Source organism: Aspergillus saccharolyticus (assembly GCF_003184585.1).
Source record: "Aspergillus saccharolyticus JOP 1030-1 unplaced genomic scaffold BP01scaffold_27, whole genome shotgun sequence".
In the NCBI taxonomy this organism is placed as follows: domain Eukaryota; kingdom Fungi; phylum Ascomycota; class Eurotiomycetes; order Eurotiales; family Aspergillaceae; genus Aspergillus; species Aspergillus saccharolyticus.
In genome coordinates this window covers 49,331-73,571 of record NW_020290637.1, presented here as the reverse complement: position 1 = coordinate 73,571, position 24,241 = coordinate 49,331, and the positions used below count along the sequence as shown (strand labels likewise).

The 24,241-nt window shown below is 51.8% G+C and overlaps 7 protein-coding genes across 7 annotated transcripts; 3 read left to right on the top strand and 4 right to left on the bottom strand.

Annotated features, from left to right (window-relative positions):
• Positions 1–1,591: 1,591 nt before the first annotated feature.
• Positions 1,592–3,215, top strand: BP01DRAFT_301103 (uncharacterized protein; the record flags this gene model as incomplete). The annotated part of the gene is made up of 2 exons (XM_025572020.1): positions 1,592–2,022; positions 2,090–3,215. The coding sequence occupies 2 exons, from the start codon at positions 1,592–1,594 to the stop codon at positions 3,213–3,215; spliced, it is 1,557 nt and encodes a 518-aa protein (XP_025429313.1).
• Positions 3,216–4,949: 1,734 nt separating this feature from the next.
• BP01DRAFT_301302 (Zn(II)2Cys6 transcription factor) lies at positions 4,950–7,754 on the top strand (the record flags this gene model as incomplete). Its single annotated transcript, XM_025572024.1, has 4 exons — positions 4,950–5,281; positions 5,339–5,450; positions 5,535–6,253; positions 6,314–7,754. The coding sequence occupies 4 exons, from the start codon at positions 4,950–4,952 to the stop codon at positions 7,752–7,754; spliced, it is 2,604 nt and encodes an 867-aa protein (XP_025429312.1).
• Positions 7,755–8,881: 1,127 nt separating this feature from the next.
• Positions 8,882–12,720, bottom strand: BP01DRAFT_358586 (uncharacterized protein). Its single transcript, XM_025575471.1, has one exon. It carries the CDS (start codon positions 12,498–12,500, stop codon positions 9,081–9,083), a length of 3,420 nt encoding a protein of 1,139 aa, XP_025429311.1. The 5' UTR covers positions 12,501–12,720; the 3' UTR covers positions 8,882–9,080.
• A 516-nt stretch (positions 12,721–13,236) lies between these two features.
• On the bottom strand, positions 13,237–15,527 carry BP01DRAFT_275668 (kinetochore-associated Ndc80 complex subunit NDC80; the record flags this gene model as incomplete). Its single annotated transcript, XM_025571409.1, has 2 exons — positions 13,237–15,393; positions 15,483–15,527. Coding segments are annotated over 2 exons (2,202 nt in total), but the record flags the coding sequence as incomplete, so codon positions are not given.
• A 376-nt stretch (positions 15,528–15,903) lies between these two features.
• On the top strand, positions 15,904–19,575 carry BP01DRAFT_417306 (uncharacterized protein). Its single transcript, XM_025579250.1, has 8 exons — positions 15,904–16,085; positions 16,215–16,470; positions 16,531–16,615; positions 16,674–17,376; positions 17,508–17,512; positions 17,797–18,242; positions 18,428–18,732; positions 18,895–19,575. Exons 1-8 carry the CDS (start codon positions 16,049–16,051, stop codon positions 19,335–19,337), a joined length of 2,280 nt encoding a protein of 759 aa, XP_025429309.1. The 5' UTR covers positions 15,904–16,048; the 3' UTR covers positions 19,338–19,575.
• A 237-nt stretch (positions 19,576–19,812) lies between these two features.
• On the bottom strand, positions 19,813–22,483 carry BP01DRAFT_344777 (putative acid phosphatase; the record flags this gene model as incomplete). The annotated part of the gene is given in 5 exon segments (XM_025573574.1): positions 19,813–21,129; positions 21,146–21,236; positions 21,322–21,381; positions 21,434–22,344; positions 22,428–22,483. The coding sequence occupies 5 exon segments, from the start codon at positions 22,437–22,439 to the stop codon at positions 19,813–19,815; spliced, it is 2,391 nt and encodes a 796-aa protein (XP_025429308.1). The 5' UTR covers positions 22,440–22,483.
• A 203-nt stretch (positions 22,484–22,686) lies between these two features.
• BP01DRAFT_358579 (seipin) lies at positions 22,687–24,064 on the bottom strand. Its single transcript, XM_025575470.1, has 4 exons — positions 23,958–24,064; positions 23,711–23,895; positions 23,158–23,607; positions 22,687–23,106 (listed from the first exon to the last, which is right to left on the bottom strand). Exons 1-4 carry the CDS (start codon positions 24,018–24,020, stop codon positions 22,710–22,712), a joined length of 1,095 nt encoding a protein of 364 aa, XP_025429307.1. The 5' UTR covers positions 24,021–24,064; the 3' UTR covers positions 22,687–22,709.
• Positions 24,065–24,241: the final 177 nt, after the last annotated feature.

The following is a 24,241-nucleotide window of genomic DNA, read 5'->3' as shown; positions in this document are numbered from 1 at the left end:
TTCGCACACAGCACAGCTCTCCCAGTCGGTGGTGGGATCCATCCTACTAAATACCATGCCTGCAGAACCTCAGTTGATCATGGTGACTGTAGCCAATCATACAGGGAGTGATCCATTCTGGTCGTCATAGACACATGGTGGGGCCCACCGTAGGTACTTTTTCTTTGCCCCCTTCCGCGAAAATGGGAATTTCAGCCAGTCGGCCGCGATTAATCCGGGTCCTGCAGGCTTGCTTGCTTTCCCTCTTGTTTCTTTTGTAGTCTAGTCGGGTCTGGTCTGGTCCGGTCTTGCTTGGTCTTGGACCTGTTGCTGCTGGCACAACTTCGTTGTCCGGACACACAGACACACGGACTCACTCGCTCCCTCCTTCCCTCCACAGGATGATTGTGAGAAGAGAAAGCGGTGTAGAATCACTCTGCCTTTAAATTAAATAGTCTGACTTTGTAAGTTAAGTTCCTGTCGAATTTTCCCCGATGCGTTTCGAGGTGGAGGTGGGGGAATGGATGCTGTTGGCCGGGAAAAGATGGCTGTCAAGGAGGGAGAGTAAACAAAAACATTACTCAGTAGTAATAATCTGCCCAGCTTCTGCTCCAGCTAGAGAAGAAATATTGTTCTTTTTTTTTTTTGGGGGGGTTTCTTGTGTCTCGATCCGAAATCATTTGGCTGGCGGGGTCTTTTTTAGGGAGCAGGAGAAAGAAAGTTCCTTTCCGGCATTCCTTTAAAACGACCATCAAACGCTCCATCATCGAGTCGGACCAATAACCGCCACTCTAAAACATCCACCCGTGCTGATTTTCCCCCGGCTCGAGAGCAAAGTGCGAAGGTAAAAAAAAAAAACAAGAAAAAAAATAATACAAAACTGACAGAGGGGAGGAGAGAGCGAACAGACACACTGAATGGCTGTGCATTGCCAAGTGGGATTCCTCAGGCTCTCTATCGCCTTACTTGATTTTCTATTACTTTATTTTTTCCTCACTTTTTTTTTGGATTGGAAATTTTTTACCGTTACCGTACAGTTGACTGGGCCCTTTTCTACTTCTTCCGACGGTTCGGTGGTCCCTCACTGGCCAACGAAGTTTCCGGTGATTATTCCATTCCCATTCCCTCGACTTTCCATCTCGTCTTTCCCGGTGCCGCCATCTTCATCATACATCCGCCCTCCATCCATCCCTCCCTCTCCATCCACCCATCCATCCTTTCCCCTAGCCGGAAACTAATCGTCCTGCTCCCTCCCATCCCACCCTCCCCCCCATCCCATCTTTCTTTCTACTATTCTATCCTACAATCTATTTTCCCTTTTCCCATCATACATTCTTCTTCTTGTAACTTCCGGACTTTCCCCCCCTCCTTCACCTCCAATCTTCCATTTCCTCATTTTAAACTTGTCCTGTGTCTTTACTGTGTGTTATTAGACTCGTTTCCCCTATTCTTAGTCCCCGTGCTCTCCTGTCTTGCCTATACTGTATTGTTCCGTCGACCCGTGCTCGGATTTACTAGTATACTACTTGCGCTGCTTACTTCCTACCGCGTGTATCCTATTACTCCTTCGCCTCTTCTTCTCCCCTCGGATACCTACTATATTCACAAAAACATGCCTTATAATACCCGTCGCAAGTCACTGTCGCTCCCCTCTTTGGGAATTCAGCTTCCGAACTCGTCCCGCCGCTCTCCGTCCACTTCGAAATCGCCGCACGCGACTGACGACCAGCTGCCTCCGTCCAAAAAAGTAAAACGGTCGCACGATTCATCTTCATCGCCGGAACCTTCAAGTACCACTGCGCGCTCTACGGATAGCAAAGCTCACTCGACGCCTCTCCGTACCTCTGGCCGGCGCGGGACTTTGGAGCAAACGCCACCTCCCTCCCCTACTGATGGCGCGGTTGCCCCCAAGATCGACACAGAAGGCATAAACGATGATATCGTGGTTGGAGTCATTCAACAGCTGGAAAAGACTGGAAATCGTCCTCACCTGGTCAAGGAGCTGGCTGCCGTTCTTATTGCACTCAATGACAATGTCGCAAAGTAAGTCCCCAACACCGCCTCTACTGTTCTTTATTCTGTGCACATCTGACACGAACCTCTTCTGCAGCTCTGCCAATCCCGCAGCTCTTCTATCTTCACGGCTAAGCGCGTACATGAAGCGCCCTTGGACTGCACTAGCGCCCTGCCCTCTGGCCAAACAATTGATCCCTATTCACCCACGCAAGGTGTACTACTTCTTGACCACCATGACCCGTCAAGCCATTCCGGAGAACTCGGACGATGTCATCATTCCCGGTGTAGAAGGAAAGGACATGACGCCTAGCGTGACAAGCATTGATCTTGACGAGGAAGACGCGTTGGCCCGGGAGCGGTCGCGCCTCAGCCCTAGTCCTGAGGTCGACCTGTCCTCCCCTGACTTCGACGAGGAACACATTGATTTGGATGGACGCGCGGGTTCTGCCAGCACCTCCCGGTCGGGCACCGAGTTCGGAGATCATCATACTCGATTGATGCATTCGAACCGAGCTGCATCCCCACCATTGGAAGGTGATGAGAAGGAGTTCACACAAACAGCAAGTGCTGTTCGTGAGCGAGCTTCCGAACAGAAGGAAGCACAGCAACAGCCTTCTGTCACACACTTCTCAGCGCTATCGGAAGGTCTCAATGAGTTGCACGAGGATAACATGATTATTTGTGGCACCCCCGTGAACGACAGCCACCTTTCATTCAACAGCGACCGTATGGCCGACGAACCTACCCATGACTACTTCTCTCGTGGCGGTCTCTCCGAAGTCTCTCCTCTCCAAGGCCACCTCCAACAGCAGGATCTTGACGAGGCAGCCGTGGCAGCTCTGTTCGGTACTTCTCCGTCACCTTCTCTTACTTCCGTAGCCTCCTCTATCTCGTCTGGCACGAGTGTGGCTTCGGACGATGGATTGGATGGCGAGTCTCAGTCAGAAGCGATTGGACGTGCCCCCCAGATCAGTCTACCCGACGATCCGAACGTGCCCTCTGTCTCGGCACTGAAGCGACCTATCGACATGTTGAACAGTGAAATGCCTGACCTGGACATGAAAATGGCAGATTTGGCTGAGCACGAAGTCAAGGTGTCGCTGGGTGTTCGCGCGCTGCCTCACTCGGACGGGGCCATGGTCTTTGACTCGTGGCGAGAGCTTCAAAGTCCGGAAACGGTCGACGTCCACGAGCTCGACGAGATGTTTGACGATCTCTAAACTCCCCTTGCGACCGATGCTGTCCACGGGAATATATTCTCTCCACTCCCTTTTCGACTCTGGCTGGTCTTTATTGGCCGGTCCTCCTCGGATCCTTTGCGAACCCTATGATATAACCCTGTACATTTTTATCCCTTTAATGCGTGCTTGCGGCCCTTGCCTTATCTCCGTTCCCGAACCCCCCCCCCTCAGGCGACAGCCGAAGCGCCCACCCCTCCTGTACATATATACCTTCTCCACCTCTTTCCTGTCCCCTGTCTTTTCTCTTTCTCATTTTACTTCACACGATTGACTTGATTCCGAATTTCTTCGGGCCGATCGTGAGACCTCTCTTATGGTTGCTCAGTTGAATGGAGCTGAAACATTTCGTTTGATCGGATCGGTGCGATGGCGATTGTCGGCGCTCTGGAATGGCTACGGTTGGTAGACTGGAAGCACAAAAATAAAGGAAAACTGGAAGCAAAAAGAAAGAAAAAGGAAAGCCGGAAAACTGGGATTTATGTTGTGATGTCAGCAATCATGTATGTTTAGCGCCTGTGGCCTTTTGAAATGCAAAAAAAGCCTCCAGATCTCCTCTTAAGGGATTCTGATTTGACGAAGATTCTCGTATCCTCACGGATTGTAGGCCCTAACTTGATTGGAGCCCCGGAACAAACGCCATGATCCTGTTCCATGGGCTGTTCGAGGCTCCGAGCCAACTTTTCTGATGGCACAGGGAGACATGCAACGGCTCACTCTTGGTTGGTCTGGACAATCTCCCGGTCGTTTGGGAATGGAGATATGCAGATAGCGATCTTCCCGATTGCTGCCTAAGTTACTTCCCAAGAACCTGGCTGACCTGTACAGAAACAACCACGAAACTCAGAAGGTGGTAAAAAGAACAGAAGAAAACAATGGAGAGATCGAAGCAAAGTCAGGAACGAGGATTTGAGCCAGAACAGGGCGGGACACACACTGGTCATGACTTCATCTGGCGGGGCGAGGCGATCGAGTTGTGGAGCACGGACCAAAAGTCAACTTCCCGTCACTTGGTGCTGGCTGTAAGTTAACCCTGCACTTGGTATTAGTTAGCCCATACTATGTAGGTACTCGGTAGTGACTTATTTCTCTTATGGACTGTAACTACCGAACTTGCTGTACGTCCTGAGTACCTCGAGTCACCGCCCGCCTGCCCATCTGTCATGCAGCCTGCATACTGTGTGCCAGGAAAGTACGGACCCGCATTGATTCTTCTTCCTCACCCCTCAATGTTTCTTCCCCCTTCTCCGGCTTCTCAACGCATCAAAACTTATCGCTTCTGTTCCTCTCTTTCTTTTTTTTCTTCTTCTCTTCTCTCATTTCTCCTCCTTCTCCTTCCGCTCTCTTTCCCCAGCCTCCGACCACCCACTCTACTATTAAGCACTGCAGCTGGCTGTGGCTGCATATGCTTCGCGCTCCCAAATCGCCAAATCTCGTGTTCAATCTTCCCCGCCAGCCGGCCATCATGTTCCTGTTCGGCTGTGTATGCTTCAGGCTCGAAAATATCTGATCTCCGTTTTGGCGACCATTGAAGCGCAAGCTTTACCAGCAGACACGAACAGCATCCTGAGATAACTCGGTGATCGTCGTTGGAACGACCTTCGCTGCTCGCCACCCGTTTGTGGTCCCGGTCCTCCACCCTGTCGCAAGAACCAAAGCACCATGGAGAACCAATCTCGTCTACCGGACGGGGATGGGAGTCATTCGCAAGGTAGAATGCCACTTCGTCCTCACACGGAAGAGCCGTCTGTGGTGGTCTCGTCTACCGACTCCCAAACACTGACCAGCACATCAGCGTCACAACCCCCACAGCGGCCGGCCCTTACCACGAACAGCGGGGGCAATAACGCCGATAAGAGCAAAAAAGTGGCCATTCCCCGACAACGCTCCGGTGCTGCACCACGCTATAGTCGGCGCGTCCCTTTGGCTTGCGAATCTTGTCGGCATCGAAAGACCAAATGTAGCGGTGATACCCCGGTGTGCAGACAGTGTAAGGAGTTACGGGTCAGCTGCCGTTATCCAGTCTCCTGGCGCGAAAAAACGAAGACGTTTGTGGACCCTAGTGCCCGATTTCTCTTGTGCTTGCCATTGACTTGAAGGTCTAGGCAATTGTCCAAGCTCTCTACCAAGACGTCCGATTATGAAAATCTTCTGCGAGAGCTGGGTTCTGTGGTGGATGGCCGCGCTGCCGAGAGGATAAAGCTTGTTCTAGACAAGGTGAGTATTGTCTCTACTACCCGCAGCGTCTTTGGGCTAAGGGCTATATCCTAAGAATCATTGAATTATACTAACATCGACCAGCATGCGGGTAGTGAAAGTACAGCGACGTCCACCGAAGCACAGTCGAGTTCCGTAACGCCACAGGATGAATACGCCGAGGATGACGTATCTTCAACTTCATCAATCGGGTCGCTAGATGCCATAGATCGTGTGGAAGAGGACGTGAACCGAACGCCTAGTTCTCGTGCGACTGGCTATATGGGCAAGAACTCAGAGGTTATTTGGATGCAGCGAGTACGCAAGGAGGCCGAACAACGTTCACGCAGATTACCAGGCTACTACGAAGCGGGTCAGGAAAGTGATTTCACCATCCATTCGGTCAATTATCATCTGGACGATATGGATATCTCTGTCCCTGGTCCCGTCCATGTGTACTGGATGCCACCACGGAAGGTGGCCGACCAACTCTTTCAAGACTATTTGGAGACCGTGCACCCGTTCTTTCCCATCATCAACCGCACTCTTTTCTCTGCCCAATACAAAACGTTCTTCGATAGTGCAGCCCGACCTGGCGACAAGTGGTTAGCTATCCTAAATATGATCTTTGCTATCGCAGCCAAGCATGCTTATCTTACGCAAGCACCATGGCGAGGAGACGATAATGACCACTTGGTCTATCTCACTCGGGCCCGGATACTCAGCATGAACGGTGATGTGCTATTTAGTCATCCCGATCTTCAGCAGGTTCAAGTGGAAGGTTTGATTGCGTACTATTTACTCTCCACAGACCAGATAAATAGGTGAGGCAGCCATGTACCTTGCTCACCTACGTCCCGCATCTAACGCAGTGTTGCGATTAGGGCTTGGAGAATCGCTGCTCTAGCCGTACGTTCTGCTATCACGCTAGGGCTCAATATGAAGAATACCAGCGATACCACGGCGAAGGTCTCTAAAGAAGCCCGGTATCGGGTTTGGTGGTGTTTGTACACATTTGAGCACATTTTGGGTATTATGACAGGACGTGCCTCGTGCATCACCGACGGCATCTGCACAACGCCACTTCCACTTCCTTTCGAGGAGGAACAGCTCTCGGAGCCCGCTGCGACACGACTTCTCAATAATCCGAATCTTCGCCAAGACTACATTGAAACTGCCCTTGCCTCTTCGTCCGTTCGGCAGATGCCCTCTAATCCCCGTGGGGGCAGAGAAGCTGACGCGGCAGACCAAGCGCGCGACCCCTCATGGTTACGGAATCTACCTCCGAGTAGCGCTCTAGGCTTTCTCTACTATGTTGACCTTGCAGTCATATCACAGGAAATTGTCAACCGGGTATACTCACTCGATTGCATTTCCATCCCATGGAGTCACATTGAGAACAGAATTGGCGAATTGCGGTCTCGGATTGATCTTTGGTATCAAAATCTGCACGAAGCGTACGACTTCTCTCGGAGAGAAGATCAGAGCACTGATATCGTGCGTGTCAAGCTTTTCCTCGCATTTCATTACTATAGTGCGCGAATAACTCTGGGACGGCCATGCCTCTGTCGTCGTGACGCACGGCAAACCGCTGCTAGCAAGAGGCCGACCTTCAGCCATGAAATGGCAGTCGTAACCTTGGATTCCGCTCGACGGATGCTCGACTTGATGCCGGATGTGCCAGACGCAGCCCGTCTTTACCAAGTGTGCCCTTGGTGGTGTATTCTGCATTACCTCATGCAAGCCACATCGGTCTTGCTATTAGAGTTATCATTCGGCTGTATCCACAAGCCAGAAGACGAAACAAACTTCTTAGATTCCACAAAGAAGGCCATTCGTTGGCTATTTGCGATGGCACAAATTAGTCTAGCGTCTCGACGTGCGTGGGAATTATGTTTTGGGAGTCTCCGGCAGATTGCCCGTGGAATGGACTACGACATTAGCGATATGCCCGTGTTTGGTAACGATCCTCGAGCACACAGTTTGATTCAATCTGGCCAACCACAATCTGGAGAGGCCACTAACTCAGGTCCTATGATTTATCAATCGACACCTGCTGATATGAGTCAATCTCTTGGTGCGCCGCAATTATCCAATATGCACCATGATTCTGGAATGTCATTCACCATGAACCATCAGAACCAGCAGCAGCATTATCAGCAACAGCCACATCAACATCATCAACACTCAGGCATGCCGATGAACTTCATGCCTTCCGATCCCAGTCCCGGAGGCGATGCATATTTCCCATATGACCCAATCAGCGGCGAATTCATTCGCTCTTTCTTTCCAGCCACGGGAGATGAGGATCAACCATGGGGGTGATATCTTAGTCTGGATTGACCTGAAATTTGGTAAAAGCCCACCGGGATATCCTATTTTTCATGTCTATCTTCTGCAATCTCTGCTGCCACGACCCGCACGACTTTCAGATCTATGAATGGTCTTACCCAGTCTTCTCTGCAACATGGATGAGTTTAGCTGCGTCTCTTGGATCGTAGGCGGGCCTATTCTGTTGTTCGCGATCATACCTCTGATATCTACTGGGCGTTCAAAGCGCTCTGATCATTTTCCTGTTTTTTTTCGCCTACTCGGCCTTTCGTCTTTTTCTTTGTTGTTCTTTGCGAGAGATATCTTGGACCGGTTAGGTGGCACTTGTCGGGACATGGAGTCTGGAGAGACGGACGGGAGTGAAGTATGCTCGGGGCTTTCTCTCTACTTACTGGCGCTGGTGAAATGTATTACGAAGGATTGGATGGATGAGTCAATGGCGGTGTATGATTTCGGTCGATTGTAGTTTTTTTCCCATTTCGTTCTCGTTGCAGTCAAGAATACCACTTCTTTTTAGTTGCCCCTCTTCACTCTGACCCCGATCCCTAGTCATGAGTAGTCTGTATGATTCCCGGGATCTTGTCTCCTGCTTGATTCAATCCATCGATTGTTCTCCGCGGTGGACATACATAGGTTCCTGGTACCTAACCCTTAGAGCTAGCGTCAGAGTGGTGGCGGCTCTTCGGGACGGTGGAACAATCTCCTGAGTTCTCAGGAGAGGGGTTGATGGGCTGCTGGCTGGTGATTATTGACTTCACTTCTCTGGCTCACGAATCGCGTGAGCCGGGACTAATGATCAAGAATGACGGCAACACCTCTTACTCTGGCACAGACCGTTACATAGATACTCTGGTTAAGATACGACGCGGTGGTCCCCTTCTTAACCCCCCCCACCCTCCCACCTCCGGTGGAACACGCAACGAGACACTTGTCTGCAGACAAAACTCAAGTCCTCCTTGAAAATAGTACGACGAATAATCGAGAGCGGACGGCACAAAGGACATTGACTCCTGGGTATCAACAAGATTTTATGGTTATTGGTATACATGTATATCTATGTCTAATGTTACAGGAGAAAGAAAAAAAAGAAAACAAAACAGAACAAAACGCTAAAGTCGAACTCGCAAAGCAATATATATATATATATATATATGCACATCGACCGCGACACATGCACACGGCAGTTCGTGCCCCCGTGCCCCTGTAGAAAAGGAGAGAGGGAAGCGAGACTGGGCGAGTGATTACTCGCCTACCACCAGTGATGGGTAGTGTGGAAGGAAACTGATTAGAACCACACTCTCCCTACTTACTTAGGAACTTTCAGGAACGTCTTCTCTGACGCAACCCCCCCAATTTCTGCCTTGGCTCATCAATCACCAGGCTTTCCACCTGCGTATCCTGGTCTATTACTCGGCGAAGCTTGATCGGGGGGCGCAAAGCTTTCAGATCGCGCTGTATTGTGTCCCAGTGTCGCTGCAGATACCCCCCGGTTTCGTGATTGATCATATCGGGATCCCCTCCGAGGCGCAAGTATCGAACAATGCAGAAATTAAGAACAATGTCTTTTGGGGCAAACTTGCAGGAGAATCTCGGCATGATGTTTGGAGGCAGCTGCGGGTGAAGGGTATACCCGCTTCTGGACTCCTGCGGAGGCGGCGTCGAGTTCCATTCGCGGCGGCGGAGAGTGGTGCGCACGGGGCCATCAAATGCATGACCTATTGTGCCATTCTCTTGCATCCCGATGAGGAGCTTTTCGAGATATGAAGGAGGGCGAAATACGCCGGTGCCTGTCCGGTCATTGTCGGCATTCGTGGATATACCCAGCATGGCAAGGTATTCCTTCATTGCGCTCAGTAGAATGATCCGAATGGTGTTCAAGCTCGGTACCACGCACTTGGCCTGCTTTTCCCGGAAGGACGCCGGTTTTGAAAACGGGTCACCCCGCTCGTAGACGAGTTCCGAGTGGAGGTACATGAGCGGAACACCGCCCGCCTGCATCCGCTCTACATTCGACGGAACCGAGTCCAAGCATAGCTTTTGATATAGTTTCACGCCTGCAGTGCTATCTTTTGTGTCGACGACGGCGGCAAGGACCTTTTGAAACGCAGTAGATGGGATGTAGGGAATCAAGCTGCGTGGAGTGGCCTTGAATTGGAGATGTGGCTCGGTGAGCTTGGCGATGGTCTGAAGGGCGGGAGATATATCGAGGGAGAGGACGAGACGGTGGAGACTGTAGAGGACGCGTGCCTGATACTCCGGTTGTCCAAGGCGGAACACATTCTCTGATGCGACGCTGCGCTCGCTTATGTTAAATTCCCCAGTGAATAGACGTTGGAGTATTGATATTGCTTCTTTGAGAGAATCAGAGAGGCGGGCAATCTCGTCATCGACATGCGGGTCCTGCTTCTCGCGTAGAGTTGCAACTTCGTGTTCTATGCGAATAATTTGGGCAACCAATGTGGTGACGTTGCTGTAGCCCCAAGACTTAAGACGATGGTCACGAAGGTACTCGAGCATCAAAACCACCGACTTCCATTGGCCTAGAACAATGCGGTAGTTGATGAGGGCACGGATGGTGCCGATAGAGAGTGGATGCTGGAGAGATCCAACGACCAAATCAGCCAGAGCCTCATTTTTGGTGTCTGCAGCAAAACGAAGGATTGTGGTTGCTATGCTCGGATCACCGTACAGGCTCTTTGGGATGATAGGTCTGTCGATGTCCGCGGCGGAAACCAGTAAAGCACCGGACTTGTAAGCCTGTGTATCCGTGAGTAACTCAAGTAGTCCGGTTAGCGTCAAGTTCGATAAGTGTGGCAAAGATGGCAGAGAAGGCTGAAGCGAGTCTCCAGCGCTTTCGGCTGCCGGAGTGTGGGAGGCAGTTGATGGAGAGGCAGCGAATTCGTCCATCAGCTGTCGCCTGCTTGTGTCAATGAAGTTCTGTAACCAGGTATATAGGCTCCACGCCTCTCGGGACAGATGAAGAGACGAAAAGTATCTAATGAGGTACTCAAACAAGCCAAACGCCGCCAAACTTTGATCGTAAAACGTCCGCTGAGAAAGTTGGTTGAGACGCTCCGTATCCAAGTACTGTGTGTAGGATAAGTCCCATAGCGATCCTAAGCGCGATGCGGTTCGCAGGATGTCGGCAAGAGTACGAGGGTCCAATCGGGGATTGTATCCTCCAGATTCTAGTAGCCGCACAAGAAAAGAATTGCTCCTCGAATTTGTCAAATGCAAAGGCCCTTCGCTCTGTCTTCTGAGTACGAACTTTAATGTGTTGAGGCAGGACATCAAGTTGCTGGGCATCAAGCCATGTAAACCTGTGCCTGTATATGTGGGGTTTGGGAGATTGTCCAACAGTGCCCAAGCAACTTCCTCACTGATGATCCGGGGCCCCAGACCATCAAATGTGTTTTTGCCAACATCGTTGTGATCTCGTAGCGTATGATGTGGTCGATGCCATATGCTATCCACGTCAATATCAGTCTTCCGCGTCGGCTTGTCGAGCAAGTGCTCCTCCTTCCAGTTGTTGACACTCCAGGGTAAACCAGCTTTCTGAGCCTGCATGCGCTGGATCAGCCCAACTCCCTCTTCAATGAAGCCATGCTCAACGCAACACCAAAGAATTAGCTCTATCCAGATTGATGGCCCCAGTTCACGGATATTTGGCTTGACTGAAATGAAAGGTGACTCCTGACCTGCGGCAGCAGCCTTGTTGGCCATGTCAGCCTCGTACTTTGCCCACGCGGCATCGGTCAGGGCTTCCATAATGGCGGACCTGAGCAAGGACATCCCTGGAGGACGATACGTGGTTTGGAATTCGCTGGGTGGGATGAATTCGTAAACCTTGTCGGATATGGCGCCAGATGTGTGTAGGCGTGCCAGAGTACATTGAACAATCGACATAGCCAGCTTGGCATCATTGGGGGCAGCATCCGCCGCCTCAAGCACAAGAGATCCCAATGTCTGCCATACCTGCGCCATCAATTCACCTCTTAGTTGGGCGATAAGGGGCCGAGAAGTAGACTGATCCAGACTGATCGGTATCGATTTTTTCGACACGTTAGGACCGAGAGCCGGAGTGGCCGTGGGAGCAAAGTTTACGGTTCGGCTGGAGAGTTCATCTAGGGTCACATCGGGATCCAGCGCCCAATGTACACCAGTAATAGGCCGCGAGTGCTTTTCATACTCTTCGATGACCTCGGAGGCGTCAAGCAGACGACCTAGGATGAAATCCACGGCCGCCCAGTTGTTCAGTCGGAAGCCAAGATGAGTTAGCAGATCCAGATGCCCATGCTTTCTGGCTCGATATAGCGTGTTGGACGCATCGACCGCCGCTGCGAAAGTGATTCGATTTAATGATGGCGTATCATCCCATGAATCTTGCTCCTCGTTCTCCTCCTCATTGTAGGCCCTGCGCAATCGGGGTGGCAAATGCTTCTCGAGCATCGAAACCCAGAATTCGCTTTCTTTAAGCTCTTCATCGGTCCCACGAGGTAATTGCTTTTGCCTCAATGCTTGAAATCTCAAAAAACCGTATGAAATATCTAGTTTTATGGATGAGAAGCCACCATCACGCTTCTGGCGCCGCTTGTCGACAGCTGCGAACGTAGCCCAGCGCAAACCATAAGGAAGATAGCCATGATTTCCGCCAGGAAAACCGATCAAAGGAGAACAGTCGATGCGGGGAAACCCGTGACGCAGACGTAGCGGACGAGCTGAGGAAAGGCACCTTTTCATGACACGATAGTAGTGCTAGCGGCGGTGGCCTGCGGGCGGAGGAAGTCCAGAACTCGAAGTGTCCGTATAGCGAATGTTCTGTGACGCATGTCTAGTCACAAGCACGAAGTCACATGCATACCTTGAAAATAATGCACACGACGGGACTTCTCAGGTTTATTGTTCGTAAGACGAGAAGAAAGAAGAAAGGAGAGCGAAGAGACAAGAGATGCGATGTGATGATGAAAGATTCTTAGAATGTAGGTTGTTGCCGCCGGGAGAAATTCTGGGCGGGAGATCGATAGCTGGGGGCTGACTCAGCAACCACAGCTCAAGACTGAATGAATCCCCGCCAATCAGGGCACTGCTATTTAGATACTCGCTCCCTTTAATCAGGAGAGTAATTATTGTAGGGGTAGAAAGACAGGATAATGGGATGTGACTATCTGAAGTGTGGACAAGCACATCAAGAGATACTACTGCCTTGTGAAACAGACAGACATCCCCGAAGTTCATGAACAGTTCATTACATACAATGTCCTAGAAGTCGAGCAGTGACTGGAACAGCTACCAGCAACCAAAGGTATCACTCAAACAAGCAGAAAAGAGAAAAACAGCATCATATGAGCCCATCCGAACAAAAAGAACCCCCACAAAACTCTACCATTGGCGCCTGAGAGATAGACTCCATGCGATCAATTCCAAACCACATATGACAGAAAGTTCAAAGCTCTTCTGTGGACATTTCAACATCCTCTTCCTCAGCGAACTGCATGTCGCCTCCCAACTCTTGTTCTACTTCGTCAACAACAAAACTCTCGTAGTCCTCCAGTCCTTTTTGTATGTGAACCTTGAAGCGAATCACATCGTTCAGCATGCTTTCCACATTCGTGTGCAGTTCTTCCCGCAGAGAATTCGCACGAAGCGTCAATTGTTCGTATTCGATATTGGTATTCATCTCGCGTTGTTCCATCAGCTGGACGCTTTCGCTAAGCGTGGCGCGCATCTTCGCCAGCTCCTTTTCCATCTTCTCAATCTGTGCATCCGAAGCGAGCTTCTGAGTAGTTGTGATCTCCTTAAGCCTTTCAAATTCTTCTTCGGCTGCGCGCCGCTTGTGTTCCAAGGCCTCGACTTCACTTCGTTTCTCGTCCATGGCTTCCTTGATATTGTCCAACAGATTGCGACGCTCCATGTCGTCGTCAATTGCGCGTTTCCGACGTTCATTGATATCCTTGCGAAGGGACTGAAGATTACTACGAACGGCACCTCGCAGGTCAAGATTCAACAAATGAGCCGGATGGTATCCTGTAAACGGCTCCGCAAGCAGTCGATCACCATCTGGAGAAATTGTTTTCGGGAGACCACCAATTTGCGACGATGAGAAATTACTCTCGTTGACATTAAGGCTGAGCTCGTACTCATCTCCCTTGGCGTTCACGGCGGATGATGGGATCAAACTGTTCTGATAGCCGAGAGTATTGTAAGCTTTAATGACCTCCTCCAAGTCCTCTAGCTTCTTGCTAGCTTCGGCCTCCTTAGCCATGACTCGTGCATGCGTTTCTTCCAAGCGATTGACAGTGTCTTCGAGGTTTTTCTGTAACCGCTCACGTTCGGTATTCATGCGATCAATGTCTTGAATAGTCAGACCTTGCTGGTCGACACTGGCCTGAAGACCCGACCGCTCATCCTCTGCAGCTTGCAGGTCTGCTTCGGTCTTCCTTAGTTCGTCCTCCAAGAATTTGATTCGATTCTCGTATTTCTCGATCTTGCCCTGCACGTTCTGGTTGTAGTCCTCGAATTTCCTTTTGTCATCTTCTAGGATACGAAAATGTTTGTCTAGCTTGGCCATATCCGGGGCATTTTTCTCCAGCTCCTCGATCTGATCGCGTAGCGCTCTGTTTTCGGCCTCGAGGACCTGCATCTCTTGCACGTATTTCTCATTGCCTTTTTCGAACTCCTGGGCCATCATTTCGACATGAGGAACAAGTCTCTTCTCTGCCGTTTCATCATCTTCTTCCTCCCCTCCCTGCAGCCAGTCATGGTACGCACTTGTGAGGAATCGAAAAATAATGCGGTCGCCCGAGACGTCCACGCCCATTTCTGCGCATGCTTCATCATATTCGCCAAGAAGAAACCGATCCATCATTTGTGCCAGTTGCATGAGCCAATGCAACATACCAAGAAAGGTGGGCCAATTCTGGCCTCCAACTGCTGCGATTTGAGACTTCGTGATACCTTTCTCGTAGGGATAACGTAACTGCTTCAAGATGGGCGGCACTTCCGCATCCATACTCTTCTGAAACTTATGGCCTGGATCGATGCGGTGATATAGCCACTGGAAGATGTAGTTGAAGTCTTTCTGGGTAGGCGAGCGTAGTGTATTCTGACCTAATGAGTGCTTCATTTCGAGCTCAAAATTGTTATGTGTTAGGTACTCCAAGAGTTCCTGGCCAATCCGCGCCTGGAAAGACCTGTCTCTGAGAGGCCTTGGGTCTCTTGGAACGCCGGCTACGGTGGGAACCTGAGTGAAGAACGACTGATGCGCCATGGCGCCACCCATGGATGGACGTGAAAACACACTGCTCCTTCGCTGTAGCGCCTGCGCGGCTGCTGTGTTCGATGCCATCCCTCCAGGAGCAAAGCTGGGGCGTCCCACGCTAGGTCCATGGAACATATTACTCGATACCGAGCGTCGGACTGACGAGAGACCAGCATCTGCACCAAGGCCGCCGCCGGATGAAGATCGCTGGAAATTTGGCTGTTGTGGGCGACTAGCAGAGTTCATAAGCGACATGGAGCGTGTGTGCTGCGAGGTAAAGGGAGGGTTCTGATATCCGACGGAACTGGTACGTTTGAGGGCAGATGAGGGCTGGGGAAGGGCGGAATAGTTCTGAACGCTCCCGAGAGCCATGGACTGGATATAACAAGTCAGCATTCCCCTCAATATAGAGCCATGTGCAGCCCTGCAGATACGTGGAAGGTGCGATAAGAAGGGGCGCATACCTCTCGTGGGCGCCTGATGCTGAACAATCCGGTGTCTTGCGACATGATGAGGAAGCTGCCGCGACTGCGGCTTTCGGGCTGGCTAAAACCACCGAATTCTCCCAAAGTACAGACCAAGCTGGTCCAAGAAAGAACACTACCAAGATGTGGATTGATTCAATAACCAGTACAGTAGCTGTACTGGAAGAGGCGGGGAAGGGAGATTTTGGATGTGCAGAGCGGGCGGATGTAAACAAGACATGCCGCTTTGGCTCCGAAGAAGCAGGCGGTGTGTTGCTTGGGAACAACAAAACCGATCACGAGATCATTTATCTTGTTCTTTCTCTTGGGCGGGGAGGGGAGAATCCGCCTCCGCCGAGGCTTACTGTATCCGTTCTAGGCCCCCTCCACCCCCAAACTTCCCGAGGTCCAACTCACTTCTCCTCATCCTCTTCACTAACTTATCCTCCATTTTCGAGCCCATTCTGTTGTTCCCTTTTAGATCTTACCTCCTACACATCTTACACTCGATAGGCTCCTCCTGGTTTTCGTGACTAGGAATAGAGTCCCTGCGGGACCCGTTCAAAATGGTGCGCGAGGAGCTTATCTCGTCTGCTGTAAGTCTAGTAGTCTTTCAATGTGATTGCTGGAGATAAAGCTGACTTCTCAATTTGAATTGTGTAGATAACTTGTGAGTACTCACCGGCGCGCCACATATAAATCGATTCTGTTGCATGCCCTAATCCTAAATAGTCCTCCAAGATCCGTCTGTCGCTTCTTCGCCAATCGAAAAGCGAGTCGCATTCCTGCAGTCGAAGAATCTCACGAGAGAGGAGATCGATGTCGCTCTTTCGCGAGTAGGAGAAGATCCGGCCGCCGCGGCCGCGGCAACATCAACCTCGAATTATCAGCCCCCTCCGCAACAAGCAGTATACCGACCACCTCCTCCCCAATCACCCGCTCCAGGGTATGGCTATCCACCATATGGTCAATGGCAGGCTCCTCCAGAGTAAGTGATCCCTCAACAAGGTGGACAGCCCCAGTGGTACTTATACAGTTGTCAATTCAGACCCCCGAAGCGGGACTGGCGAGATTGGTTCATTATGGCTACCGTCGTGGGTGGTGTGGGATATGGGCTTTACACTATCACCAAGGTTGGAACCCCCATTCCTTGACTGACGCGCGTTGCGAAGTAATCTGACGTCGATCCAGCGTTACATCTCACCCTTGATCGCGCCTCCCACACCACCGCAACTAGAGCAGGACAAGCAGGATATCGATGAGCAGTTCGCTCGTGCATTTACCCTTATCGATCAACTTTCTACCGACACAGCCGCCCTAAAGTCTGCTGAAGAAGAGCGATCAGAGCGGCTTGACGCTGCTCTTAAAGAGGTGGAAAATCTGGTTTCCGATATGAAGAACGCATCTCGTCGGAGGGACGATGAGACCCGCCGGATTAGCGACGAAGTCAAATCGTTGAAAGACGCCATCCCCAAGGCCATGGAGAATGCCCGCGAGGGCAACGAGAATCGCTTAAAGGAATTAAGCACTGAGCTGAAAAGCCTGAAGGTTCTCTTGGGCAATCGACTTGGTGGCGGTGGTAGCGGTACCAATTCGCCTGTTGCTGGACGAACTGTGGGCGGGATCCCTCTTCCAACTGCTTCGCGCGCAGAGGAGTCGGCCCCTGCGTCTAACGCGACAACTAATGCGACAACAGGATCTGTTGAGCAGCCATCTCAATCTGCGCAGCCCAGTCCAAGTGCGAGCACTGCAACTCTGGGCAACAACCCTCTTTCACAGCTTGGCCGATCTGCCTCTATTCCCGCGTGGCAGATGGCGGCCGCAAACCGCTCCAAGACTGCCTCCCCGGCGTCCTCCAATGCGGCCGACAACTCCACCTCGACCACCACGGCCAGTGAGCAACAAAGCGCACCAGCTAGTTAACATTGATGCTGTACATCGATCATGTGTAGCTCTTTGCCATTTCACCTCTTCCAGAGTCCCGGGTTGACGGCCACAGATGCCATGGAGATGAATTTGATGCAGCGGATGTATGTCTGGGCCTAGCAATATTGTAGCTGTAAAGTAGACGTTTGAATAAAGAGAGAATATAGCACGAATTAATCCATGCCATCTTGAATGACTGATAGGTAGCTAATTACATTTTACCAGTAGTGTATTGTGACCGTTCAGTCTCCGGACTTCCCCACCCTATCACCCTCGCCGCCGCCGCTTCGGCCGCCGAAGCTTGGCATCTCCAACTCCGCCATCGAACTCTCTTCAACGACCCGATTGTTTGTAGCAACTCGTCCACCTCTCCTCCAAACATCTGCAGCTTCAATTCCTCATCATAATGTCCTCCCGAGATCATCCTCGCGACCGCACTGGCCAGTCTTCGCGACACCACACCCACAGCAGATCCCGCTCCCGTTCTCCGAATAGAACCGACAGAACCGACAGGCACCGAAGCCGACGCCATCACCATCATCACCACCACCACGACGCCGATATTGACCATGAGAGACACAGACGAGACGGAGAGCGCGAGCGTCATCGTCATCATCGCCACCACCGCGATCGCAATACCCCCTCCCACCGCACTTCCAACACAGCGCAAGCCCCCATAATCCTCCCATACCAATCGCGCGAACTCACCAAACACGATTTAACCGCCTACACCCCGCTCTTCGCCATGTACCTCGACATTCAGAAGGGCTTGTACCTAGAGGAACTTCCAGAGGACGAGGTCAAGGGTCGCTGGAAGAGTTTCATCCGCAAATGGTACCTAGCACCTTTCCCCTCTCTTTCCACCCTTCCGTCATTGCGCAACAGGTAGAAGAGCAACAACAAGCAAACAAAGAACAACCCTCTCCACATGTCAACCCTTCTCTCCCAACCAAAAGACCCACCATGCACACCCAAATCAAGTCCAATGCGAAGTTAAAAACACTAGACTGACATCTCAGGAACCACGGAGAACTAGCCGAGGGATGGTACGATCCCGCGATGCTGGAGCGCGCGCGGGCCAACGTCGATGCCCTTCCTTCTCCAGCTCCTCGTGCAGCCAGCAACGCGCAAGCAGCAGCCTCCGCTCGACGGAATCAATCTGATACCCACCCACGACACGATCGCGATATCACCGCGCAAGAGGAACAAGACGACGACGATGACGATAATGAAGACGACGACTACGGACCCACCCTTCCCCAACCCGACAAGTCACTATCTGGGCCGACAATTCCCACGATACAGGATCTGGAACTGAAGAGAGGTAAGAGAAAGAGAGACTCACTCCATGCGCTCTGCACATCCCTGCCCCCCTCTCTCGCACGGAACTCAAAGTCAAAGCCTTCCCTTGTACTTGATGTTTGTGCGGAAGAAGGCAATCCATGACAACAGAACAACTGATTCATCTTATCCCGGGTCAAAACAGAACAAGCACGTGAAGACGCCCTCGCCGCACGCCACGACTCTAACTCGCTCTATCGAACCGAGCTGCGCTCCCACCGCGCGGAGCTCCGGCATATGCACGACGAGGTGGCTCCGCGCGCGGAGCCGGGGACGCACGAGCGTCGCATGGAGAAGCGACAGGAGGCTGCACAGGCAAATCGCGCGTTCGCGGAGGCGCGACGCGGCGGGTCGCCGGGGGCGGCGGTGCCGGACGAGGATCTGATGGGATCCGGCGAGAATGACCTCGACGCGATTAAAAAGTCCCGGGAAAGGGAGCAGCGGAAGAAGAACGAGCGGGAAATCCGGCGTGAGGAGATCATGCGCGCAAAGGCGGCGGAGAGGGAGGAGAGGCTGCAGAAGTACCGGGAGAAGGAGGAGGAGACGATTGGATGGCTGAAGACATTGGCGAAGCAACGGTTTGGTTGATCTTCTCTGTCTGTGCCTTCGCCACAACACGATACAGTCACTTGCATACCATAAGTGTTTCGGATACATACTTTTCTGCCTGAATCCACAAGGCATGAATGGTGCTGTCTTTCGTTTCTCTGCAGCAGGATAGAACTTGCTCGCCATCATGCCGTTTCAGGTATGCATTCATATCTGGCTCTGTCCTAGATAGATATAGGAGAGTGAGGACGAAATTATGCGAAAATGAAAGTTAATTCTACTCCACAAATTTCAACATTTGACGTACATGATAGACGATTGTGAGGGAAGTGGAAGGAAGATTATACGCATCCTAATGATACCTTTTATCCTTTACTCTACACATCTATCTACTGGCCAAAACAAAGAACCGTCCACTTCTACAAACCCACTAACTTTTGACTGTCCATATATATCCAAGGAACCACACAACGCCTCTAACCCAGCACACACACACACATTTCCTTTTAGTACCTCAAGCCTTTCGCCCCAATTCCAGATCAGCAACCAAGCGCATCGACTCAGTCCCCTTGACTGCCGCGTCTCCGAGACCAAAGAATGGCTTGACAGCCACGTCCACCGTCTCCTCAAATAGACGACCGACCACCAAATCCTTCAACTCCTCGCCGGTCTGCGCGAAATCCGGGTAGGCGTTCAACTCCAACAGCCACGCGTTACCGCTTTGATCCACCAGGAAGTCGACGCCGAATAGCTCAAACGCATTGGGTAGGGTCTGGAAATGCACCATCATGCCGCGCGCCGCCGCCTCGAAGATCTCCCCAGTCACAGCACAGATCTGGTCGAAGAGGTTCTCCTTCCACTCAGGCGCGAGGCCCGGCACGGACTCGTCCAGTTGCCAGTAGCGGCGGACACTCCCCTCGTTGGAGCTGCCGCCCTCCTGGAAGCAGGTGTTGGTCAGGTGGCGGGCCAGATCCTTGACCTCGTCATCTTCCTCGCCGGGAGGGCAGTAGGGTTTTGCGGCGAACAAGGCCAGCATCTCCCTGAAGACATAGACCTTCAGCGATCCGACGGCGAGCACGTAAGTGCGGATGTGAAACTTGCGGTTCGACGCCGAGGGTAGCAGGAGCGGAGGGTCGATGTACGGCTGGGCGATGAAATGCCGAAGCTGCGAGGTGACGACACCGTGATCGTCGTCCTCCTCCTCCTCGTCCTTGACTTCGACGGCTCGCTCCGAGTCACTCTCCTCCGCCTCCTCGTCGTCGGAGTCGGGATCCCACTCCTCAAAAATTTCCCGCAGTCCGTCTTCGCTGTTGAACAGCCGGATGCCCTGGCCGCGGTCGCTCATGCCGGCTTTAAGAATCCACCATTCCTTCTCGGACTCGGGCAGGGTCTCGTTCCGCTCGAGGCTCTCGCGGAGCTCATACGCCTCCAGCAGGGCGTCGTCGAGGAATTCCGCGTAATCGAGCTCGAAATCGCAGGCGAACTTGAAGTGCTTGGCCAGCACGCTATCCGGGTGCTTGGTCACCCAATTCGCGACGGTATTGGAAAGATAGTGTTTGCGGATCAGCGCCTTTCGAATGATGTAGGCATTGGCAAGGGAGGACGACGAGTGCATCATGGCATGCTCAAAGTCCAGTCGTTCGTACTCACGATACTGGAACACTGGGGCCGATCGCGATGGAAGGTCTGTCAGGGAGGATATGGCGCGACTCTGGCCGGCGCCGAGACGGCGCTGCAGCGCCTGCTCAATAAGACTCTGCACGTATGAATTGTCGCAGTCCACGATGGTATATAAGGTAGGCTCATTATTGTCCGGTCTACATGACATGATCTATCAGAATCCCGACCGTCCCATGTGTGAAGCCCTGCAGGTAGAATTCAAAGGGAAGAACAGGAGAAGCAAAACGAAAGAAAGAAGGCGCAGAAAAGCATAACTGGCTAAGATAATTGACAAGCGCGCGAGCTCTATCATATGTGCAGTTGGGTCGCAGACTCAGCGTTCGTTCGCTGCGTGGTCACTCACAGCTTGATCTCCCCTTCGATGCCGGGCGTGTGCATGAAGTTGGCCTTTAATGGCGTCACACTGCGGCGGAATTAGTACTGCATAGCTAGAACTGATCAAGGTCATCACAAACCTAGTCATTCCTTCCTTGACGACCCAACCGTCGTTTCCAGGAGTCCCCTCGTCGACGCTTTTGTAGACGTCCGTGAAATTGGGCGCCCATTCGAAGTGCTTGTGCTGAATTCGAGATCGCCTGCTAGGAGATTTGCTCCCTTTTTCATTGAGGGTCTGTCCAGCACTTTCACTCTCTTCTCGCAGCTTGTGCTCATGCGCACTTGGGCCATCCGTCGACGCAGAAGCTTCAACAGCCTTGAAACAGCTGCCAGACGACCAACGGTTGTCAAGCATATGTGTATAGAGGACCTTGGCCTCACTCACCCCAGGCTCCAGAGGTACATTGATACTGTATAAATCGACACCCTCCGCCCAGTTGTTGTGAAGATATTCGATTAACCGGACCGAATGCCGCGAAGCCTCCGCAATGACAACGGGGTCATGCTGGCGAGAGCTGAAGGCATATGACAGGGCAATCGCACGCTTTCCACACACAGCTGCCTCCATCGCGCCACCAATCGTTCCGCTGGACATGGCGAAGAGAGCTGTCGAGTTTCGGCCATAGTTCGGTCCAGACACGACAAGGTCGATCGGACCACGGTCTTCAAAGTAGTGATACAGGCCGATCTGTACACAGCTAGCCGGGGTCGAGTCGACAAGGATCCACTCGTCTCCATCATAGCTCTCATCGTCCCCTTCGTTCATACCGTGGGGCAGCTCGTGAGTGGTCCCATCGTCCTTGTGCAAGGTGCCGGGCCGGAAGTAAGTAGGCTTCACAGCAGCCCCAATCAGGTGTGCTTTACCAATCCATGATCGCTGTTGATGCGGTAACACCACTGAAACAGTGTGTCCGGCCGATTGTAGCGAAACGACGAGCGAATGGATGTAGGGCGAGGACTGATTTGACGGCGGTCCGTCGTCGTTGACAACCTATTGCACATGGTTTCATAAGCTAGGGTCACTAGTGTGGTAGTTTCATGGCGAGCTTGAGCAAATCTTGCCAGTGTACTTACCAAGATATGCATTGGAATAGAGCCGAAAGGGCAGCAAGAGAAGGGTTGGAGAGAAGAAGATGAGGAGGGGCAGCGATCGAGATCACGGCAGATTTCCCCGCCTTTGCGTCGTTTCTTGCGAGGAGAGGCTCCACCCGCGCCGCTCCGATTTGACTCGTTATCGATAGCAACTACTCTGACAGTACGTAGGTACTAGATAACAAGGACATTCTTCATTGCAGTCGATTTAGATTAAAGAAGAGTCACCTCTACAATTGTAGTAATGTGAACCGTATTCAACTGCTAGGTATGCGCCTGAAAACGGCGACTGCGTCGTCGCTGGACCCCGCGTGAATGAGCACTTTCAAGCCCAGTTCCGCTCCCTGAAACATCCGATGATTCTGCGCCACGATCCTCCTCAATATCCCCAATCGAGCCCTCTTCCTCCAACTCTCCTTCTTTCTTGATGTAAGAAACCTCGGAAGGTATATCGAATGGAGATATGTCGTCAGTGTCTTCTGACTTGACAAGTGTTTCACTGCCACTCTCTGTCTTGATAACAGCCTTCTCTGCTTCCTTAGGATGATTGAAGGCAATGGCCAACATAGCCCACACCATTCCCGCAGTGACCATTGAGACGCTCCAGAACATGAACCCGAAGACGACAGAGGAGGTGACTTTCCAGTTGTACATTACCCACCTATGCTTCCGTTAGCCTTAGAGATTCCCGACTGCACCAGTGTGGATGTACCTTAGTCCAGTGAATGTTGCCTTGAACATCACCTTGGCTGTGTATACTTGCATTTTCTCCGCACTGTGGATCTCCAGTCGCAAGCTTGACGGCACGTCACGGCGCCTACGAGGGAATTGAATCTTCTCAAACATGTTGACCTGCAACTTTTCTGCTTCTCGGTTCCAACCAAACACATAGAATGGCATAAACACCAATTTACTCGCAGTATCGACCAGGGGCGACGCGTAAGTAAGAATAGCCGAGCGGCGAGATTGGGAGAGAACCGAAGTGGACGTATTGAGCCCAGTCTCGGCAGATGTGTAGGAGTAGAGCGCTAAGTCAAGCATGAAGTTACCTGTAGCAAGATTTGAAGGCGTCCGCGGTAGCTCAAGCTCTACCTGCACATCGTACTTCTGCAGAGGTACCAAGTCCGAACCAAGGAAGACGGTTCCCCAGGGATGGCCATCACTATGAGTTAGCAACCAAACAGTTAGTGCAGGAACATGTCTAATAGCGAATCCGTTTCCGCTCAACATCGAGAAACAAATTGCATGCAGGATTCTCGACGCACTCAAATTGCAAATGTACAATGCGCTCTATTCCAACCTGGGGAATGAATTTATAGTAGAAGATCGCATAAGCAATCGACGAAATGAACACCATGCATATGGCTGTCAAGATGAAGAGCAGAGTGCCCAAATACGCTTTTTGAGCTTGCTTGGTTAATAATGGACGCAAGCTTCCCGCCATCGAGTTCTGGACGAATTGTCGCGTTAGCTCTGTGACCGTGTCAGCGGGTGTCGAGGGGGCCTCATTACCATGGCTCTCGAGATAACACCTGTGGCATGCTCCGGCTCCTCTGATGTGCGTTTCGCATTCATGGCTCGAGGTCTAGAAAACTTGGCCCTTTGATGGAGTGTGGGTGATGAGGGGAAAGCATGGGGAGAACGCGTCGACGTCACCGGGTGACAGCCAAGGGCGGTGGATGCCGCCTTGTTTACTGCGGCTCCAATCACTAGTAGGTATGCAATGAGAATCCACAAACATCCTCCCTTCCACGGTCTCACTTTGTAACTATACAAGGCCACTGGCTGAGAGCTAC